The 15,201-nt window shown below is 49.8% G+C and overlaps 1 protein-coding gene and 1 long non-coding RNA gene across 3 annotated transcripts in view; one reads left to right on the top strand and one right to left on the bottom strand.

Moving 5' to 3' along the window:
- Positions 1-2,755: 2,755 nt before the first annotated feature.
- The window catches only part of Smpd4 (sphingomyelin phosphodiesterase 4), a 28,138-nt gene continuing 15,692 nt past the window's right edge, over positions 2,756-15,201 (bottom strand). The window contains exons 11-20 of one of the 2 annotated variants that reach the window (XM_090320587.1): positions 13,173-13,259; positions 9,842-9,987; positions 8,871-8,961; positions 8,381-8,481; positions 7,528-7,691; positions 6,547-6,752; positions 4,174-4,413; positions 3,792-3,923; positions 3,531-3,659; positions 2,756-3,362 (exon numbers count right to left, since the gene is read on the bottom strand). In XM_090320587.1, coding sequence (XP_090176713.1) covers positions 3,033-3,362; positions 3,531-3,659; positions 3,792-3,923; positions 4,174-4,413; positions 6,547-6,752; positions 7,528-7,691; positions 8,381-8,481; positions 8,871-8,961; positions 9,842-9,987; positions 13,173-13,259 — 1,626 coding nt within the window. In that variant the 3' untranslated portion in view covers positions 2,756-3,032. The remainder of the gene's footprint in view (positions 3,363-3,530; positions 3,660-3,791; positions 3,924-4,173; positions 4,414-6,546; positions 6,753-7,527; positions 7,692-8,380; positions 8,482-8,870; positions 8,962-9,841; positions 9,988-13,172; positions 13,260-15,201) is intronic. The other variant, XM_090320588.1, reaches the window with a different exon arrangement.
- On the top strand, positions 3,191-3,702 carry LOC150045289 (uncharacterized). The gene is made up of 2 exons (XR_016533000.1): positions 3,191-3,378; positions 3,492-3,702. It is a non-coding gene; the product is annotated as an uncharacterized LOC150045289 (long non-coding RNA).

Here is a 15,201-nt window from a genome sequence, read left to right as displayed (position 1 = left end):
GTGGTAGGATTCTAGCTTTGAGTAAAAAAGCTCAAGGAGAGTGCCTGAATCCTTGAGTTCAAGCCTCAGGACTGACACCAAAACCAAAACAACTGTGTGACAACACACAAGAAACAAAAGGCAAGGGGAAGAGAGAAATGACTGAAATAGCAGGGTTGGGTTTTTTTTTTTTTTTTTTTTTTGCCAGTCCTGGGCTTGAGCTCAGGGCCTGAGCCCTGTCCTTGGATTTACTTAAGGCTAGAGCTCTACCACTTGAGCCTCAGCACCACTTTCAGCTTTTTTCTATGTATGTGGTACCAAGGAATTGAACCTCATGCATGCTAGGCAAGCACTCTACCACTAGGCCAAACTCCCAGCCCCATGGTTTTGTTTTGTTTTCTCTTCTTAGGGGCTTTTTCAGTCAGCTAGACTTGCAACAAGAAGAATCCTCTAACTCCTTACTGGGTCCACAAGGTAGAGGATGCAGTTTGGTAATTGTTGCTGAAAAACCAAGGAATCTAAGGGGAAATATTGGGAAATTTGGAGCCACAGAGAGTGAGGAGTCTAATAAACTCTACTCAAATCTTTGGTTGGCCATGACTCATGAACATGCAAATGGGATTATGGGGACTAGAAGGCCAAAGTGACAAAGCAAATGTCACCTGCTAGGCTGACCAGACTCTTCTCTCTGGAGATCTGCTGCTCTCCTAAAAGATCAGTCCACACTGAAACTGCAGAGAAGCTGCTGCAGATGCATTTGTGGCACAAAGACCTAAAAGTGGAGAGTGTAAGAAGCTATACTGCTGCTTATTTGGTCCAGACCAGTTACTGAAAGCTCCTCCTTCTCCCACCATCTCAACAGGAAGGCTGAAGCAAGATTGCTCAAGTCCAGGAATTCAAGACCAGCCTGGGCTACCTCGCAAGACACACATAAAAAAATGAAACTAAATGCCAAGCTACACATTGTGGTTCATGTTTATAATCCCAGCTTAGGGAGTGGGGAGGGATGTGTGTGTGGGTATAGCAGGTGAACCTTGAGTTCAAGGTCAGCCTGGGATACACTGCCAGACTGCTTCAAAAAAAAAAAAAAAAAGTGCCATCTCTATACTGTTGCTGAAAAGCACTTTCTAACTACTGTTGGTTGTGGGGCCTGAACTCAGGGCCAGGGGGCTGTCCCTGAGCCTCTTTGTACTACATCTCTGGTTAGTGTTTTATTGGAGATGAATGTCTCAAGGACTTTTCTCCCTGGGCTGGCTTTGAACTTTTATCCTCATATCTCAGCTTCCTAAGTAGCTAGAATTACAGGCATGAGCCACTGGCCAAAGCCTAGTTTTATGGCTTAAGTCAATTCTGGATAGGTATAACATTGACTGGGTAATTATTTCATCTATTCTGGTCTCTTTACATTTAGGAAAATTGTGCTTTCTAAGAATTCTGGATTGGAGCCAAGGGTCTAGTCCAATTCCTAGCCTAGCAAAAAACAAAAACAAAAACAAAACAAAACAAAACTATGCCAACAACACAGTGATTAATGAGGGCTGATCACTCTCCAAAAGGATCCAATCAAACAACAGCTGTTCATGGCACATCTGGGTGAGATAGTGACGTGGGGCTGGTTAGTACAGGTCAGTCCCAGATACTCATGATTCCTAAATTTCCTGGAAGCCAAAGAGATAAATCATGTTCTGAGATAAATCATGTTTTACATGGTAAAGCAAATTTCTGATCTGTTGAAAACAAGGTAAAATTCACAGGGTTCAACACCACAGGGCCACCTTCTCTTCATTACCTGCCTTGGTCTGTTGATGCTGTAGATTCATCCACCCCAGGGGAGAGAAACACAAAAATATACAGATGATCAGGCTCTACTGTCACTTTGTTTCTGCAGTTCCCAACTGCCCAAAGACCCTGTGTGGAGCGAACCAGCTGTTAAAGAGACTTGAACCCAGGCACCAAAAGACTCAGAAGCAAGAATGGGTTTATTCTGACCTATGCATGGCAGGTTACAAATTTGGGGTTGACTTTTGGTCAGGCCCCAAAATGTATTCTAAGATTACTTCAATCAAAATACAAAGCCCAGTATTTGCAACTTGAATTATTTTTTTTAAAACTGCCCCCACACACCAAAGGCTTGGTTTAAAAATCATCATTGAGATGCTGTTGCTGCTATGTCATCCGCAGGATGAAGGAAGGAGACATCCATGACAGTGACCATGCTGTCATATACTATGAATGTCGGTGTTATCAAAAGGTGACTGGTCTTTGGACATTTGGCTTTACTGAGAGGACAGACAATGCTTCTGGCCATCTTTGGTTGTAGGTAGAAACTGGCAGGATGTAACTCCATAGACACTCCTGCACTGCTATACCCCCCAAACCAGGCCCATGTGCCATGTGGCTGTGCCTACACCCCAAGTAGTGTATACTTGGTCAACCCTTCAGGGTGGGGAGGTGTCAGAGATGTAACATTGTTCTATTACACCGGCCCGAGAGGGCTTCCTGGAATTCTATGGCCCAGCCATAGAATTTTGCCAAACGTGGCAACATCTAGATTTGCAGTTATGAATCAGAAGAGTCATTATCTAATTTCCTCAGAAATCTCTTAGAAACGATGATTCTTCCTGGAGCGGATGCTGAGTTCCGGTTATTTCGTGGGGAGAAGAAAGATGGCTCTTGGACATTTCTACCTCTAAGATTGCCAGAGAGGAAAGATGAAAGCTGGGCCAGTTTCTTGAGGGTCGGGCCTGAAGTCAGCTGTGGGCATGCTAGCCTGCACCTGGCAAAATCCTAGAATGATTCGAAAGGCCTGAACAAACAGCTCAGCTGCTTGTGGGGCTGGGGGCCGAGGGACAGGGCTCGTGAACATGGCCCACTGCTTGCCAACCTGCGACACTCTTTCTCCTCATTTCAGTGTCTCCTGGACCCAGTCTACTACTGCAAGAAAACACTCCCAAGAACCCCAGAGATAACAGTGCTCTGGTTTGGAAGCAGCCTGCCAGGGCGGGGGCTGCGCAGCAAATCCGGCTGTGTGCACTGGAGTCAGTGGCCAGCTGTCAGAGTTGGTGCAGCTTTCCTCGCTCTGTGAGCAGCGTCATGGCCATGGCGTAGAAGAGGTAGCCCAGGATGAGCAGCACAGAGCAGGGCAGGGGCCCGATGCAGAACAGAGAGGCCACAAAGAAGACTAACAGGAGTGAGAGCAGGGTCCGGTAGCTGCCCAGGAAGCGTAGGCTGAGCCTAGGGCCCCGAGCATGGCTGGTTGCCTGTCTCCGCCCCACAGGGCTCAGTAGGTGCCTGTCAGCCAGCGCGGGCTCGGTGAGGTGGTACCGACAGAAACTGCCAAGGAAGTCATCACGGGCACACAGCGCGGTCATCTGGCCTGCAAACTGAAGCACAAGCAAGGTGATGGTGATGAGGGGGAGCGGAGGAAGTGGGGCACAATCTGAGGACAGCAGGGCACCCTCCTTCCCAACCCACTCCTGGGACTCATTTGTGGTTTGGCTTTTCATTTCCAGGAGCAGCTGGACTCTCCGCACAGCCCCAGGCCCACTAACTCTGTGATTGATGGCGGAAGATAGACGGAAGAGCGCTCGGACAAGGCTGGCGATCTCATAGCTCCGGATGGGCTGCAGCTCTGAATCCCCCTGGTACTCGATTTCAAATCTTCGCAGTCCATTGATGATCTAGAAAGTGGGGTCAGCTCTGAAAATAGGTCTTTGCGAACCACCCAAAGGGACTGTCTCTGTTTACTAGGGGGAGGAGAAACTGAGGACTGGTCAGCAGACGCCCCTGGGGGATGGATGTGGGTCTTTTACCTGATAGCGGCCCAGGGGTGTGAGAATGAGCCCGTCCTCTCCCACGATGCAGTCTGGGAGCTGCTTCTTCCCATTCTCGTCCTGCGTGGTCCCTAAAGCGAGTGTGAGCTGGGCGAGCTGGGATTCACTGAGCTGTAAAAGAAAAACACCTCTGCTGTCAATATTAGGGTGAAAAGGTATGTGGGGGAACTATTCTTTACCCTACAAGGCTTTTGGCAGTGACAGCAAAAGGACAGAGACTGGAAACCCTAGGTGCAGACTTTCTCCCTTGGGACAAAGGAGAGCTACAGTGAGTCCATGCATGCAGGTGGCTGGCCATTAACTAGGTAAAGAGTAAGTCCCTTAGGTAGGGGACTTCCCATACAAATCCTAAAGTTCATACCCGGAATATCTGGCGCAGGTACTCCAGGGCCTTCTCCAGATACTCGTCTGTCTTGCGGACGCTGTCCTGGCCCATCTCATCCAGGTCATTAGCTGGGTAGAAGCTATTTGGGTCTGTGGAGCAGAAGCCTAGCCATGACCATGAGAGGAAAGAGCGGCCAGCTGGGCTCTCCACACACTGGTCAGAGATGGATTTGGCAGTCTGCTTGGCCTGTGTGATGAGCTGAGCAAGGCGCAAGACCTGCAAAGGAGGCACAGGCAGGTCACCCCAGGGTGGCTCCAGAGGGTGCAGACCCAGATGGGAAATAATTACCATGTCTTAGTTGTGCAAGGGAGGTGTCACTGTAACATTTACACACATGTATTAACCACCCCCTCACTCCCCCCCCCCAAGTTCCAGGGCTTGAACTCAGGGTCTGAGCACTGTCCTTGGGCTTTCTCAAGGCTAGCGCTCTACCACTTGAGCCACAGTCCCACTTTCGGCTTTTTCTATGTATGTGGTACAAAGAAATTGAACCCGGGTCTTCATACATGCTAGGCAAGCACTCTACCACTAGGCCAAACTCCCAGCCTCTCAATTCCCTTTCCTAACAGGTTTCATTGTTCCTTTTTTTTTTTGGGGGGGGGGGGGGGGGAAGACAGTCTAGGGGCTTGAACTCAGGACCTGGGCACTGTCCCTGAGCTTTTTTTGTTCAAGGCTACCACTTGAGCCACAGTGCCACTTCCAGCTTTTTCTCTTTATGTGGTACTGAGGAATCAAACCCAGGGCTTCATGCATGCAAGGCGAGCACTCTACCACTAGGCCACCTTCCCATATTTGGTGGTGGTTGTGCTGTCAGAGGGCAGGAGCTCAGGGGCTAGGCACTGTCCCTGAGCTTTTTTTGTTCAAAGCTAGTATTCTACCACTTTAAGCCACAATGCTACTTCTGGTTTTCTGATGGTAAATTGAAGACAAGAGTCTCACAGTCTTTCCTGCCCAAGCTAGCTTCTAACCAAGATCCTCAGATCTCAGCCTCCTTAGTAGTTAGGGTTATAGGGTGTGCACCCAGCACTGGTTCCATTTTTATACATTCAGACAGGCTATTACCATTATCTGCATTCCCTCTCACAAACCTCTCCTCTTCTTAGGTCACCATTTAAGGTTTCTTGTTGTTGCTGTTTGTTTTTTGGCCAATCCTGGGGCTTGAACTCGGTGCCTAGTTGCTGTTCTGAGCCTTTTTTCTCTTTTTGCTTTCATTGTTTTTTGAATATGATCTCATTTTTTGCTTAGGACAGCTGAGACCACGATCTTGTTTATGCTTCCTATGTAACTGGCAAGATAGGCAGTGTCACTGAGCCCAGCTTCTTATTGGTTGAGATACTCTTGCATGTTTTGCCTAGGCTAGCCTAGAATCACAATCTTCCCAATCTCTCCTGAATGGTTAGGATTCCAGGCCTCAGTCACCATACCCAGCACTGAATGATGTGAATGATGTTCTAACTGTAAAAAATCTCACATATACATACATTTATACACGTACACACATACATATATACGTGTACTGGGGCACGGGTGGCTCATGCCAGTAGCCCTAGTTACTCTGAAGGCAGAGATCTAAGGATCACAATTTGAGGCCAGCCCAGGCAAGAAAGTCTATAAGATTCTCCTCTCCAACAAGCCAGAAGTGAAATTGCGATATCGTGCTAGCCTGGAGCACAAAAGCTCAACCCCAAGTTTAAGCCCCAGGATTGGTACAGACATAAACACCCCTCCCCCCAAACCCACCCAAACTTTATCAGAAAAAACAGGGAGTGGGGAGAGAGGACAGCAGCATTTACTCAACACCCAAACATTCCCCCTTCCTCCTTTTCTTCTTTCTTTTGCTTTTTTTTTTTTTTTTTTTTGCCAGTCCTGAACTCAGGATCTGAACACTGTCCTTGGGCTTTTTTTTTTTTTTTTGCCAGTCCTGGGCTTGAGCTCAGGGCCTGAGCACTGTCCTTGGACTTTCTCAAGGCTAGAGCTCTACCACTTGAGCCTCAGCGCCACTTCTGGCTTTTTTCTATGTATGTGGTACCAAGGAATCGAACCCGGGTCTTCATGCATGCTAGGCAAGCACTTTAACCACTAGGCCAAACTCCCGGCCTTCCTTGGGCTTTTTCCTCACCTAGCACTCTGCTACTTGAGCCACAACACCACTTCCGGCTTTTTTTCTATGTACATGGTACTGAGGAGTCAAACCCTGGTCTTTGTGCATGCTAGGCAAGCACTCTACCACTAGGCCAAACTACTGTCCCCACCTTTCTCCTCTTCTGGGCTTAGGCATCCTCCCTCCGCAAGTCCGCCAGTCCCCACATCCTCAATGAACCCATGCCCGTGGTACCTCTGATTACTCACCAAGGTCCGGACCTCAGGCCCAAACATTGGGGTGTACTTGCAGTCCTGGCCCTCCAGACTGTACACGTGGCTCTTCACCTTGAATGAAGCATCAGTGACAGCTGGTGGCCATGGGGATAGGAAGCTGCCAGTGACGGTGGGAGCTGTGAAGAGCCGGTGCTGGCGGTGGGGAATGACAAGTTCTGGTTCCAGGAACAGCTGCTCACCTATGAGGCAGGACACAAGCCTGGCACCTAATACCTAGGAAAGAGTGTCTGGTGCTACTGGCAGGGGTCCACACACTCCCTGAGGTTCTACGGAGCGTCAAGCACTGTGTACCCAAAGCCTGTCCCAGCACTGCTGCGGGGCTCATGGCTACCACATGTGCAGAGGGCCAACAGAAAGGCAAGAGAACAACAGAAGCCAATGCCTTAACAGAGCTGGGGCAGAAGTACTGGAGAGAAGCTGGAGAGAAAATACAGCAGTTTCAAAGGAGCGACAGCTCCATGTAGCTGTGCCTAGGAGTACAGTGGAGCTCCCACTTGGCACCCTACGTTCAAAAGGAAGGCAGGGTTCAGCAGGCTCCAGACTTCACACCACACTGATGTGCTTCATGTCCCCAGACCATCGATATTCAGCTACAAAAGGCTTTGGGGCAGCTGGGCACAGTGGCTCACACCTGTAATCCTGGCTACTCAGGAGGCTGAGATCTGAGGATCAAGGTCCAAAACCGCCTGGGCACAAAAGGACCTGAGACTCTTATCTTCCATTAACCCCTAGAAAATGGGAAGTGGGGCTTGGCTCAAGAGTAGGGTGGTAGCCTTGGGCTGAAGAGCTCAGGGACAGTGCCCAGGCAGAGTTCAAGACCCACCAAAAAAAAAAGTCTTCAGGGTACAACAGGGTCCCTGGTCCCTCCCTAAGTGCCACTTCTCATTGAATACGGGCATGGTCCATCTTAGCCAGGACAAGGCCTGACTCACTGACCCAGAGCTAAGGACTTACCTTTCTGGATCATTTCGGCCAGGTTAGGCTGGGCAAAGACCTTAGCCACTCGGAAAACCATAAGTGCATTCTTGGGACTGACCAGGTCTGTGCGGAGAGCACGGTTCAGGAAGCCCACAAATAGCTTGGTGTACATCAGCAGGTTCTCCTGGACAAAGGGTGCCCTAAAGACCAGAGGAGCAGGTCAGGGATCAGCCTGAGCAAGGTCAGTCCTGTTGAATGCAGGTGTCACAATGGTCTACACCTTCTGAAGCTTTTGCTTTTCTTTGGAGTTCCTAGACTGTGGCCGAGACATTACAAATGGCAGTTCAAGAGGCTGGGTGGCCAGAGGTCAGGGAAACAGAAAAGAGAACAGGGCAGAGGCCTCGAGGCTAAGGCCCAGGGCCTGCTTGAGCAGAGAGAAGAAACAGCAGAGGAACACAAAGGGGAAGGCTTGGGTCGAGGAAAGCACAGGCCTCTGGTGATACCAGGTGCTAATAGAAGCCTGGAGATGGTCAAGCAGGAGACCATGTGGGAGATGGTGGGCACACCATGCTGGCAAAGAGGGGTGGAAGGAGAGTTCAGAGTGGCCCAGGACGTCCATTGGAGCCAGTTTAGGGAAAGAGCAGGGGCAAGAGCGTAAGGTATTTCCACTATTTCCTTAGAAAATACATCCCAGGACTCAACAACATTGGTTCAGGAAGGACTAGCTGAGTGCCCACTCTGTGGGGCCTGGGCAGAAGAACCCACGAGACCACCAGGGCAGGGGCTGGGTCAACTGAAGTACAAGCCCAGTGCTTGGTGTCTGCCACTGAAGCAGCTTCTGCTCAAAAGAGCGGGTGGAATGGCTGGTGGGCCAGGGGCAGGGGCTCACCATTTCTCGGCCACACACCGGGGCTGGGAGTCACTAGCTGGAGCCTGCTTCTCAGGTGCATACCTCCATGGCTGTAGGTAGCTCAACCACATCTCCAGGACCTGGGGGGACCGAGACATGTGCGCCTTGAAGGTACAGGGACCTAGTGGCAATATACTGAGCTCTGGGCTTTTAGTCACATCCTTTGGCGGTTTACAGCCTTCCTGCAGAGGAAGCTCAGAAAGGAAGGCCTGGGCATCTGCCCAGTATGAGAGGGACACATACACCTTTATATAGGCACTGAGGAGCCAGGCTCCCAGGTACCATGGCAGCTAAGGGCAGCCCAGCACATATAGCTGTGCAGGGAAGGGCTCTTCTGTGTCCAAATCTGGTAGGATGACAAGGGCCCACCAAGGCCTCCGTTCTAGGCTCCGTGGTGTAAGCTACTCCGCCATCATGTGCTAGCCCTCCTGAGGTAGAGAGCCATGGCAAAGGCCAGAACAGTGCTTACAGCTCTGAAGGATGCATCCAGGGGCCAGTGACCAAAGCAGTGCTGCAGGAAGACGTAGAGCTTCTGCTGGACAAATCGTGGCACAGCAGCCCTGGGGGAATAGGAAAGACGGCGGCTCCCATTCACATAGGGTAGGAGATCTGTTCCTGAGGAAGCTTAGCCCTGGCCAGAGGCTGCCCAGCCAGCAAGAGTACTGGGCCCTCTTTGGAAGGAAGCCAAGGTTCTTCAGAGGAGAAAACCAAGGTTAACAGAGGTCACAAATATCCCAAGTGCCCACAGCATGCAGGGTAGAGTCAGCACTGACTCCTTCACAAGAGTCATCACCTACTCAGCAGACCCCAGGTGGCTTGAGGGAGTCAGGCCGTGTGATCCTAGCCTTCCTTCTGACCGGGAAAAGAAATGCTATCAGTACAACACTGCTGCTTCTGCTTTACAACCGAGGAGGAAGGAACAACTCTCACGTAGTGAGATGGGGTTTCTCTGGCCAGTGGCTGTGGCCACACGGAGGTCTAGAGGCAGGTGTGGAGAGAAGGCTTCAAGTAAGGGGAAGAAACAGGCCACAGAGCACAGGCCCAGATCACTGCCCATCCCTCCCCATCCTGCTGAGGTTTTACATTTTTGTGTGTGTGTGTGTGTGTGTGTATGTAGGGGGCGGGGTACTGGTTCTGGGGCTTGAATTGTCCCTGAGCTTTTTTGTTCAAGGCTAGCACTCTACCACTTAATCCAGAACTCTACTTTCTGCTTTTTTGGTGCTTACAAGGAGGTAAGGATCTCATGGACTTTCTTGTCTGGTCTGGTTTTGAACTGTAATCCTTGGATCTGAGCCTCCTGAGCAGCTGGGATTACAGGCGTGAGCCTCTGCGCTTGGCTTTCATATGCTCCCATTTTATTCCTATCTTCTGGGGAAGGTTCAGTGGTGTCATTGAGGACAGAGGAATAGGAAGCCCAAAGCCCTGTCTCTTCACACTCACCGTTTAAACTCCTCCAGGGGGCTGGTGGCGTGGGAGTGAGCAGAGGGTGAGGTCTGCTCTGGTTTCAGACTGTTGGCAAAGGCATGAAGGTGCTTCAGCAGTAGGCGTACCACCAGCACATGCTCTTCAGTGGGTGCAAATGACTCCTAAAGTAGAGAAGGGGGGCATCAGGGCCAGAGGAGGTTGGCTGTGCCCAGTGAGCCTGCCCTAGCTCTGGCCACAACCCTCCCTCGACCAGGTGCCCCTTAAAGTGGGGCAAGCCAGGCCAGGCCAGGAGGACCACCCAACCCTCACAGCATCTGGCATTGAATGGCCATGCCTCCTGCAGGGGGTCTGAACTGAGGCAGGCTCACAGCACTGAAGCACTTGGTCAGCCCACCCAGCCCACCCGTGGGGTCTGGCTAAACTAGACAAGCCTGCGAAGTGCTTCCCTGTGCACCTCAAGCCCCACCGTGGCAGCATGTGCCTTTGATCCTGTTGCCCATGCTGGGCCTCACGGTTCCACTCCCCGCCTGGCCATCCAGAGGGTAATAATGGGGGCACATTAGCAGCACAACTATAATCTGGACCCAGGGTTGCCTGCCTACCTTTCAGGCACGTGCAAAAAGCTCACTGGGGCTCACCCTGCAGAAGTGGGTCAACTCCTTCTCCAGTCAGGACCCCAACCCTTCCCACATGCTCCCCCATCCTTATCATGGCCAGATAGAGGGTTGGCCCTGGGCATTCGCTTTTTCTGCTGCCAACAGATCTATGACCAGTCCCCAGATAAAAACACCTTCAAGGCTGCGAGCTGAATTTGCTGAGTAATGCAAATGCAGGCTGGGTGAGCTCAAGACCTAAGAGTATGCCTTTCCTCTACCAGGAGGCTCTCCAGTCATTCTCCACTAGGCTCATATGTGCCTTGTGGTTGGAGCAGGAAACAACATACTCCTGTCCCCCGCCCCCCCCAGCCCTCTTGGTTTTAATAGACTTTGTGCTAATCATGTTTGCAAAGGGCCTCATCCCCTGATACACACAGGGTGCAGCAGACCATACACTCCAGTACCATCTACTTAAGTCTCCTTGTCATGAAAAGCCACCCCACCCCTCCAAGTCCAGGTGGCACATTGCACTAGCTGAGCTTAAGGAGGGAATTTTAAATGGAAGATTTTAATTGTATTTTTTGAAGGGAAAAAAAGGTTAAAACACAATGATAGTTTGCTTCCTCTGAAGCTCATGTTGAAACTGAATTTTATACGATAATAAGAGGTGAGGCCAGGTAGGGCCTTTAAGAGGCAACCAGGCTCTACCCTCATGAATGGATTTCAGAGTAAATCTGCTTTTAAAAAAAAAAAAGAAAAGAGGGCCAGGAGTTTGGCCTAGTGGTAGAGTGCTTGCCTAGCATGCATGAAGACCCGGGTTCGATTCCTCGCTACCACATACATAGAAAAAAGCCAGAAGTGGTGCTGAGGCTCAAGTGGTAGAGCTTCAGCCTTGAGAAAGTCCAAGGACAGTGCTCATGCCCTGAACTGGCAAAAAAAAAAAAAAAAAAAAAAAAAAAAAGAAGCCATCTTGGTTAAGATTTCTTTTAATTTTTTACGGTGCTGGGATGGAACCCTGGGCCTGTTCTCTTATTGGGAACATCCTCCCCTCCCCATTCCTCTTTCTGAGAGAGTCTCATTATGGAGCCTGCACTGTCACTGACTTCTCCATCCTCCCGCTTCTAGGTCGTCAACATTTCCTGTTTTCTGCCATGTGATGCCCAGCATCACCTCAGGACTCTGCCAAAATAAACCTTTTCAGTACGCAGAATTTCATTACTAATGATAGAACTATATCAGGGCATCATAATACCCTGAATACTAATTAGCACTAAGAGATAGTCAATGCCACACTGTCATCTCCAATACCGGCAGCCTCACTTTCTTGCAGCCTCTCTCCCAGCCCTGGCCTGAGATCCTGAGTGGTAATGTCGACTCTTGGCTCAGGAAGAAGGCAAGGCCCCCAACCGACCTAGCAGCCCACCTCCATATGGTGTACCTTACCATACTGCTCAGCTTCTGTGGAGCTTCTGGCAGGCCAGAGTCTGCTCTCACACTGACAGTCACACAGTACCCTCTCAGCCTACTTCTTGCTAGTTTGCCAAGTGAACTTCTTTCTTACCTTCCCACCCCTCCTACTTTAAACCAAACCTAGATGCATGTAGAATCTAGCTTCCAACTGCTCACTTTCTTCCTTTCTTACTCCATTCCCACTCTACGGCTGGGAAACGAACCCAAGGCCTCACGCTCTACCACTAAGCAATGTCCTCTGTCTCCCACCCTGTCCATATCAGCATTTCCCACTAAGTGCAGCATCTCCAGGGCTCACCCTCAACCTGTCTTGCTACAGGGCTGGGATGAGGCCAGATGTCATCCTAGGGATGTCGCTCAGTGCTCAGCCTTCCCAGAGGGCCTCCTCTTCCTCTTCACTGCAGCTTCTGCTTGAGGAGCCCAGGGTGAGGTTTGCTTACCATCCCATGCCACTAACATGACTGTCTCAGCCATGTTTTCCATCTGTGATGAAACTTTAGTTCATTTGTTTGTGTTCTCCTTCCCAGGGTGAAATGGACAGAGACCTGACTGGGAGCATAGCTCTGTGTTTCTGCTGTTTCTCACCAATCATCTAATTCCATATCAGAGAGGGTCTGCACTCTACTTCATTACCTCAAATCTATCCACATATTTGTCATTTCTCCTCACAGACCACAAGCTCCATGAGGATTCTGCTTGCTCTCATTTGCCTCTGAAGGAGTCATAAATGGCCTGAGATCCTGGGCTTAAGAGTAAGAGACTGGACTGTCAAAGACTAACAATCTTGGGGCTCTGGGGTGTGGTGAGGGTTGGGGACTAGGCAAATTCTTCCTATCTCTCTGACATACGCATAAATCTGGGCTTGGCTGCAGCCTCCAGGCTGAGTGATGACTTTGAACCAGACAGAAGCCAGACCATTCATAAGTTCTGAGGCTGTGAGCACTGAGGATAAGTTGGGTCACTGTTCCCTCTAACATCCGAGAAATTGAGACGCTTCTACTGTCTAGAAGTTTAGCCAGGCTTATTTTCTGATACGGTAGGCAGTCAAGGTCATATGCCTCACTAGTTTGCCCCAAGCCAGATTAGCATACAAACTAGAGACCAGGCCAGGCTGAAGTTAACTGGTCTCTCCAACACATAGCTTTACTCTGCTCAGAACTAGCCTCTTAAATTGCTTACAGCAGGCCCCACCAGATTCTCGCTCTGCCACTATGTAGAATGCAAACTGTGCCCCTGCCTTGGGACAGGGAAAGGGGGAGGGACTCAAGAGCGGCCAGTACTTGGTAGGCGTGGAGGGCCTGGAGGCTGGGTTGGGCAGGGCTGTGGAGGGCGCTGGAGACACTGAGTCGGTAGTGCAGAACCTCCAACTGAGAGACAACAGGCAGAGAAGCCAAGGAAAGGCAAGAGGGTGCAGGACAAGACAGGGTGGGGAGGGTGAGAGAGGGGATGGGACAAGACGGGAAGGGGGAAGTGGGGAGAGAAAGAAAATAGTGAGGAGCCCAGAAGAAAGAACAAAAGAGAAAAACAAAAAAAACAACAAAAACAAAAAACAAAAGTACATCAGTGACAATCCAAACCACCACTGCCCCCGCAGCCTCAGGCAGCAGAGTGCCCCCCTCAGTGCCCACCAAGGCCTCCTGGTGCAGAGGCCCGCACTGGCATCCTCTTGCAGGCTGAGATAGATACTCAAGATCATCAGGGAAGCCCCTTGATGTGGGGGGTTCTGAGGTCAGGTCAATTCTGATCTTCCACAGGGCTCTATACTCCTGTACATCACAACCCACCAGAGCCCTTATATAGGATAGTGGCTGGCTACTGAGACCTAGAAAGCTGACTCAGAGCTTAGAAAATGAATTTGAGGAGCCAGTTCCAAAGGGACTCTTCTAAAAAAGAAAACTGTGTATGGCCAACTCTCCATTAAACATGGGTTCCACATTCAGACTTGAGCAGCTTTAATAAAAGTATTGAGGGCCAGGCATCAGTGGCTCTTGCCTATAATCCTAGCTATTCAGGAGGCCAAGACCTGAGGATTGCATCAGAGCTAGCCCAGGCAGGAACGTCTGAGAGACTCTTACCTCTAACAACTACCAAAAAGCTGGAAATGGCGCTGTGGTCAAAATGGGAGAGAACTAGCCTTGAGCACAAAAGCTCAGCCCTGAGTTCAAGCCCCAGAACCAAATCATCCCCCCAAAATAATTGCAGCCAAGTACTAGTGACTCACACCTATAAGAAGGCTGAGATCTGAGAATCTCTGTTCAAAGCCAGCACAGTTAGACAAATGGGAAGAGACTCCCAGGGGGGAGGTGAAAAAAAAAAACCCAATTAATCAGACTCCAATGAGCCAGTAAAAAACCCAAGGAAGAAGTCTGGGCCAAGTGGTAGAGTGCCATGAGGGAAGATCTGAGTGACTGTGAGGCTGTCTTAAATGTAAGCAGATTCATTTTCTTATCATTAGTCCCCAAAGAAAACAGTTCAGCAACTATTTATAAAATATTTACATCAGATTAGATGCTTTAAGAATCTAAAAATGATTAAAAACATATAGGAGATATGTTTGTAGGATATATTCAATACTCCCCCACTTCATGTAAGGATCCATGGATTCTGATATTTTGATTGTGTGCGTGTGTGTGTGTGTGTGTGTGTGTGTGTGTGTGTGTGTGGTGGTCCTGGAACCAGTCTTCCACTGGATACTGAGGGATGACTATAATTAAGCAGATTTCTATGAGTTGTCTTAAAGGAAGAAAATCACCAAATTGGTAGGTGTCTGATATGATTAATAATTTTAAGATAGTATAGAACATTCATACAATATGATCAATTCAGGTATTTCTAAAACCCAATCAATGTCCTTTCCATGAACAGCTTATTCAAAACTGAGGGGAGTGAACAGCTTTCCAAGGGCTGCACAGAGCTGAGCAGCCCACCAGGCAGCCCTGAAATTGCTAAATGGGGCAAGATAAACCTTTTTTACTTCATCAAGATCCATGCCACTAAACATACCGAATTCCCAAGGGAAGAAGCTCCTAAGAAATTTGGCCACAGCTACATACCCCACAAGTAGCAGGACTGACAGTTCAGCTTGCATGCTATCCAGTCCCCCCCCCTCCCATCTTAAGGCCCTACCTCCTGCAGCCCCTTAGTCTGCTGAAGCATCCCCCAGGGCAGTCCATATCCTGTCCCTTGAAGGCTGTGCCTCCTACCCAAGCAGCATGCCTGCAAGACTTCCCAAAAGAGAGGTCAGAATGTACTTGCTAGAAGATGAGGAGATGCACAGCAAGGCAGCAAAAGCCCCTTCCAGCCTTCCTG

Source organism: Megascapheus bottae, chromosome 28, assembly GCF_031878675.1.
Source record: "Megascapheus bottae isolate mThoBot1 chromosome 28, mThoBot2.hap1, whole genome shotgun sequence".
Classification (NCBI taxonomy): Eukaryota; Metazoa; Chordata; class Mammalia; order Rodentia; family Geomyidae; genus Megascapheus; species Megascapheus bottae.
Note: the sequence above shows the minus strand (reverse complement) of the source record. Positions and strands in the feature narration are given on the sequence as shown.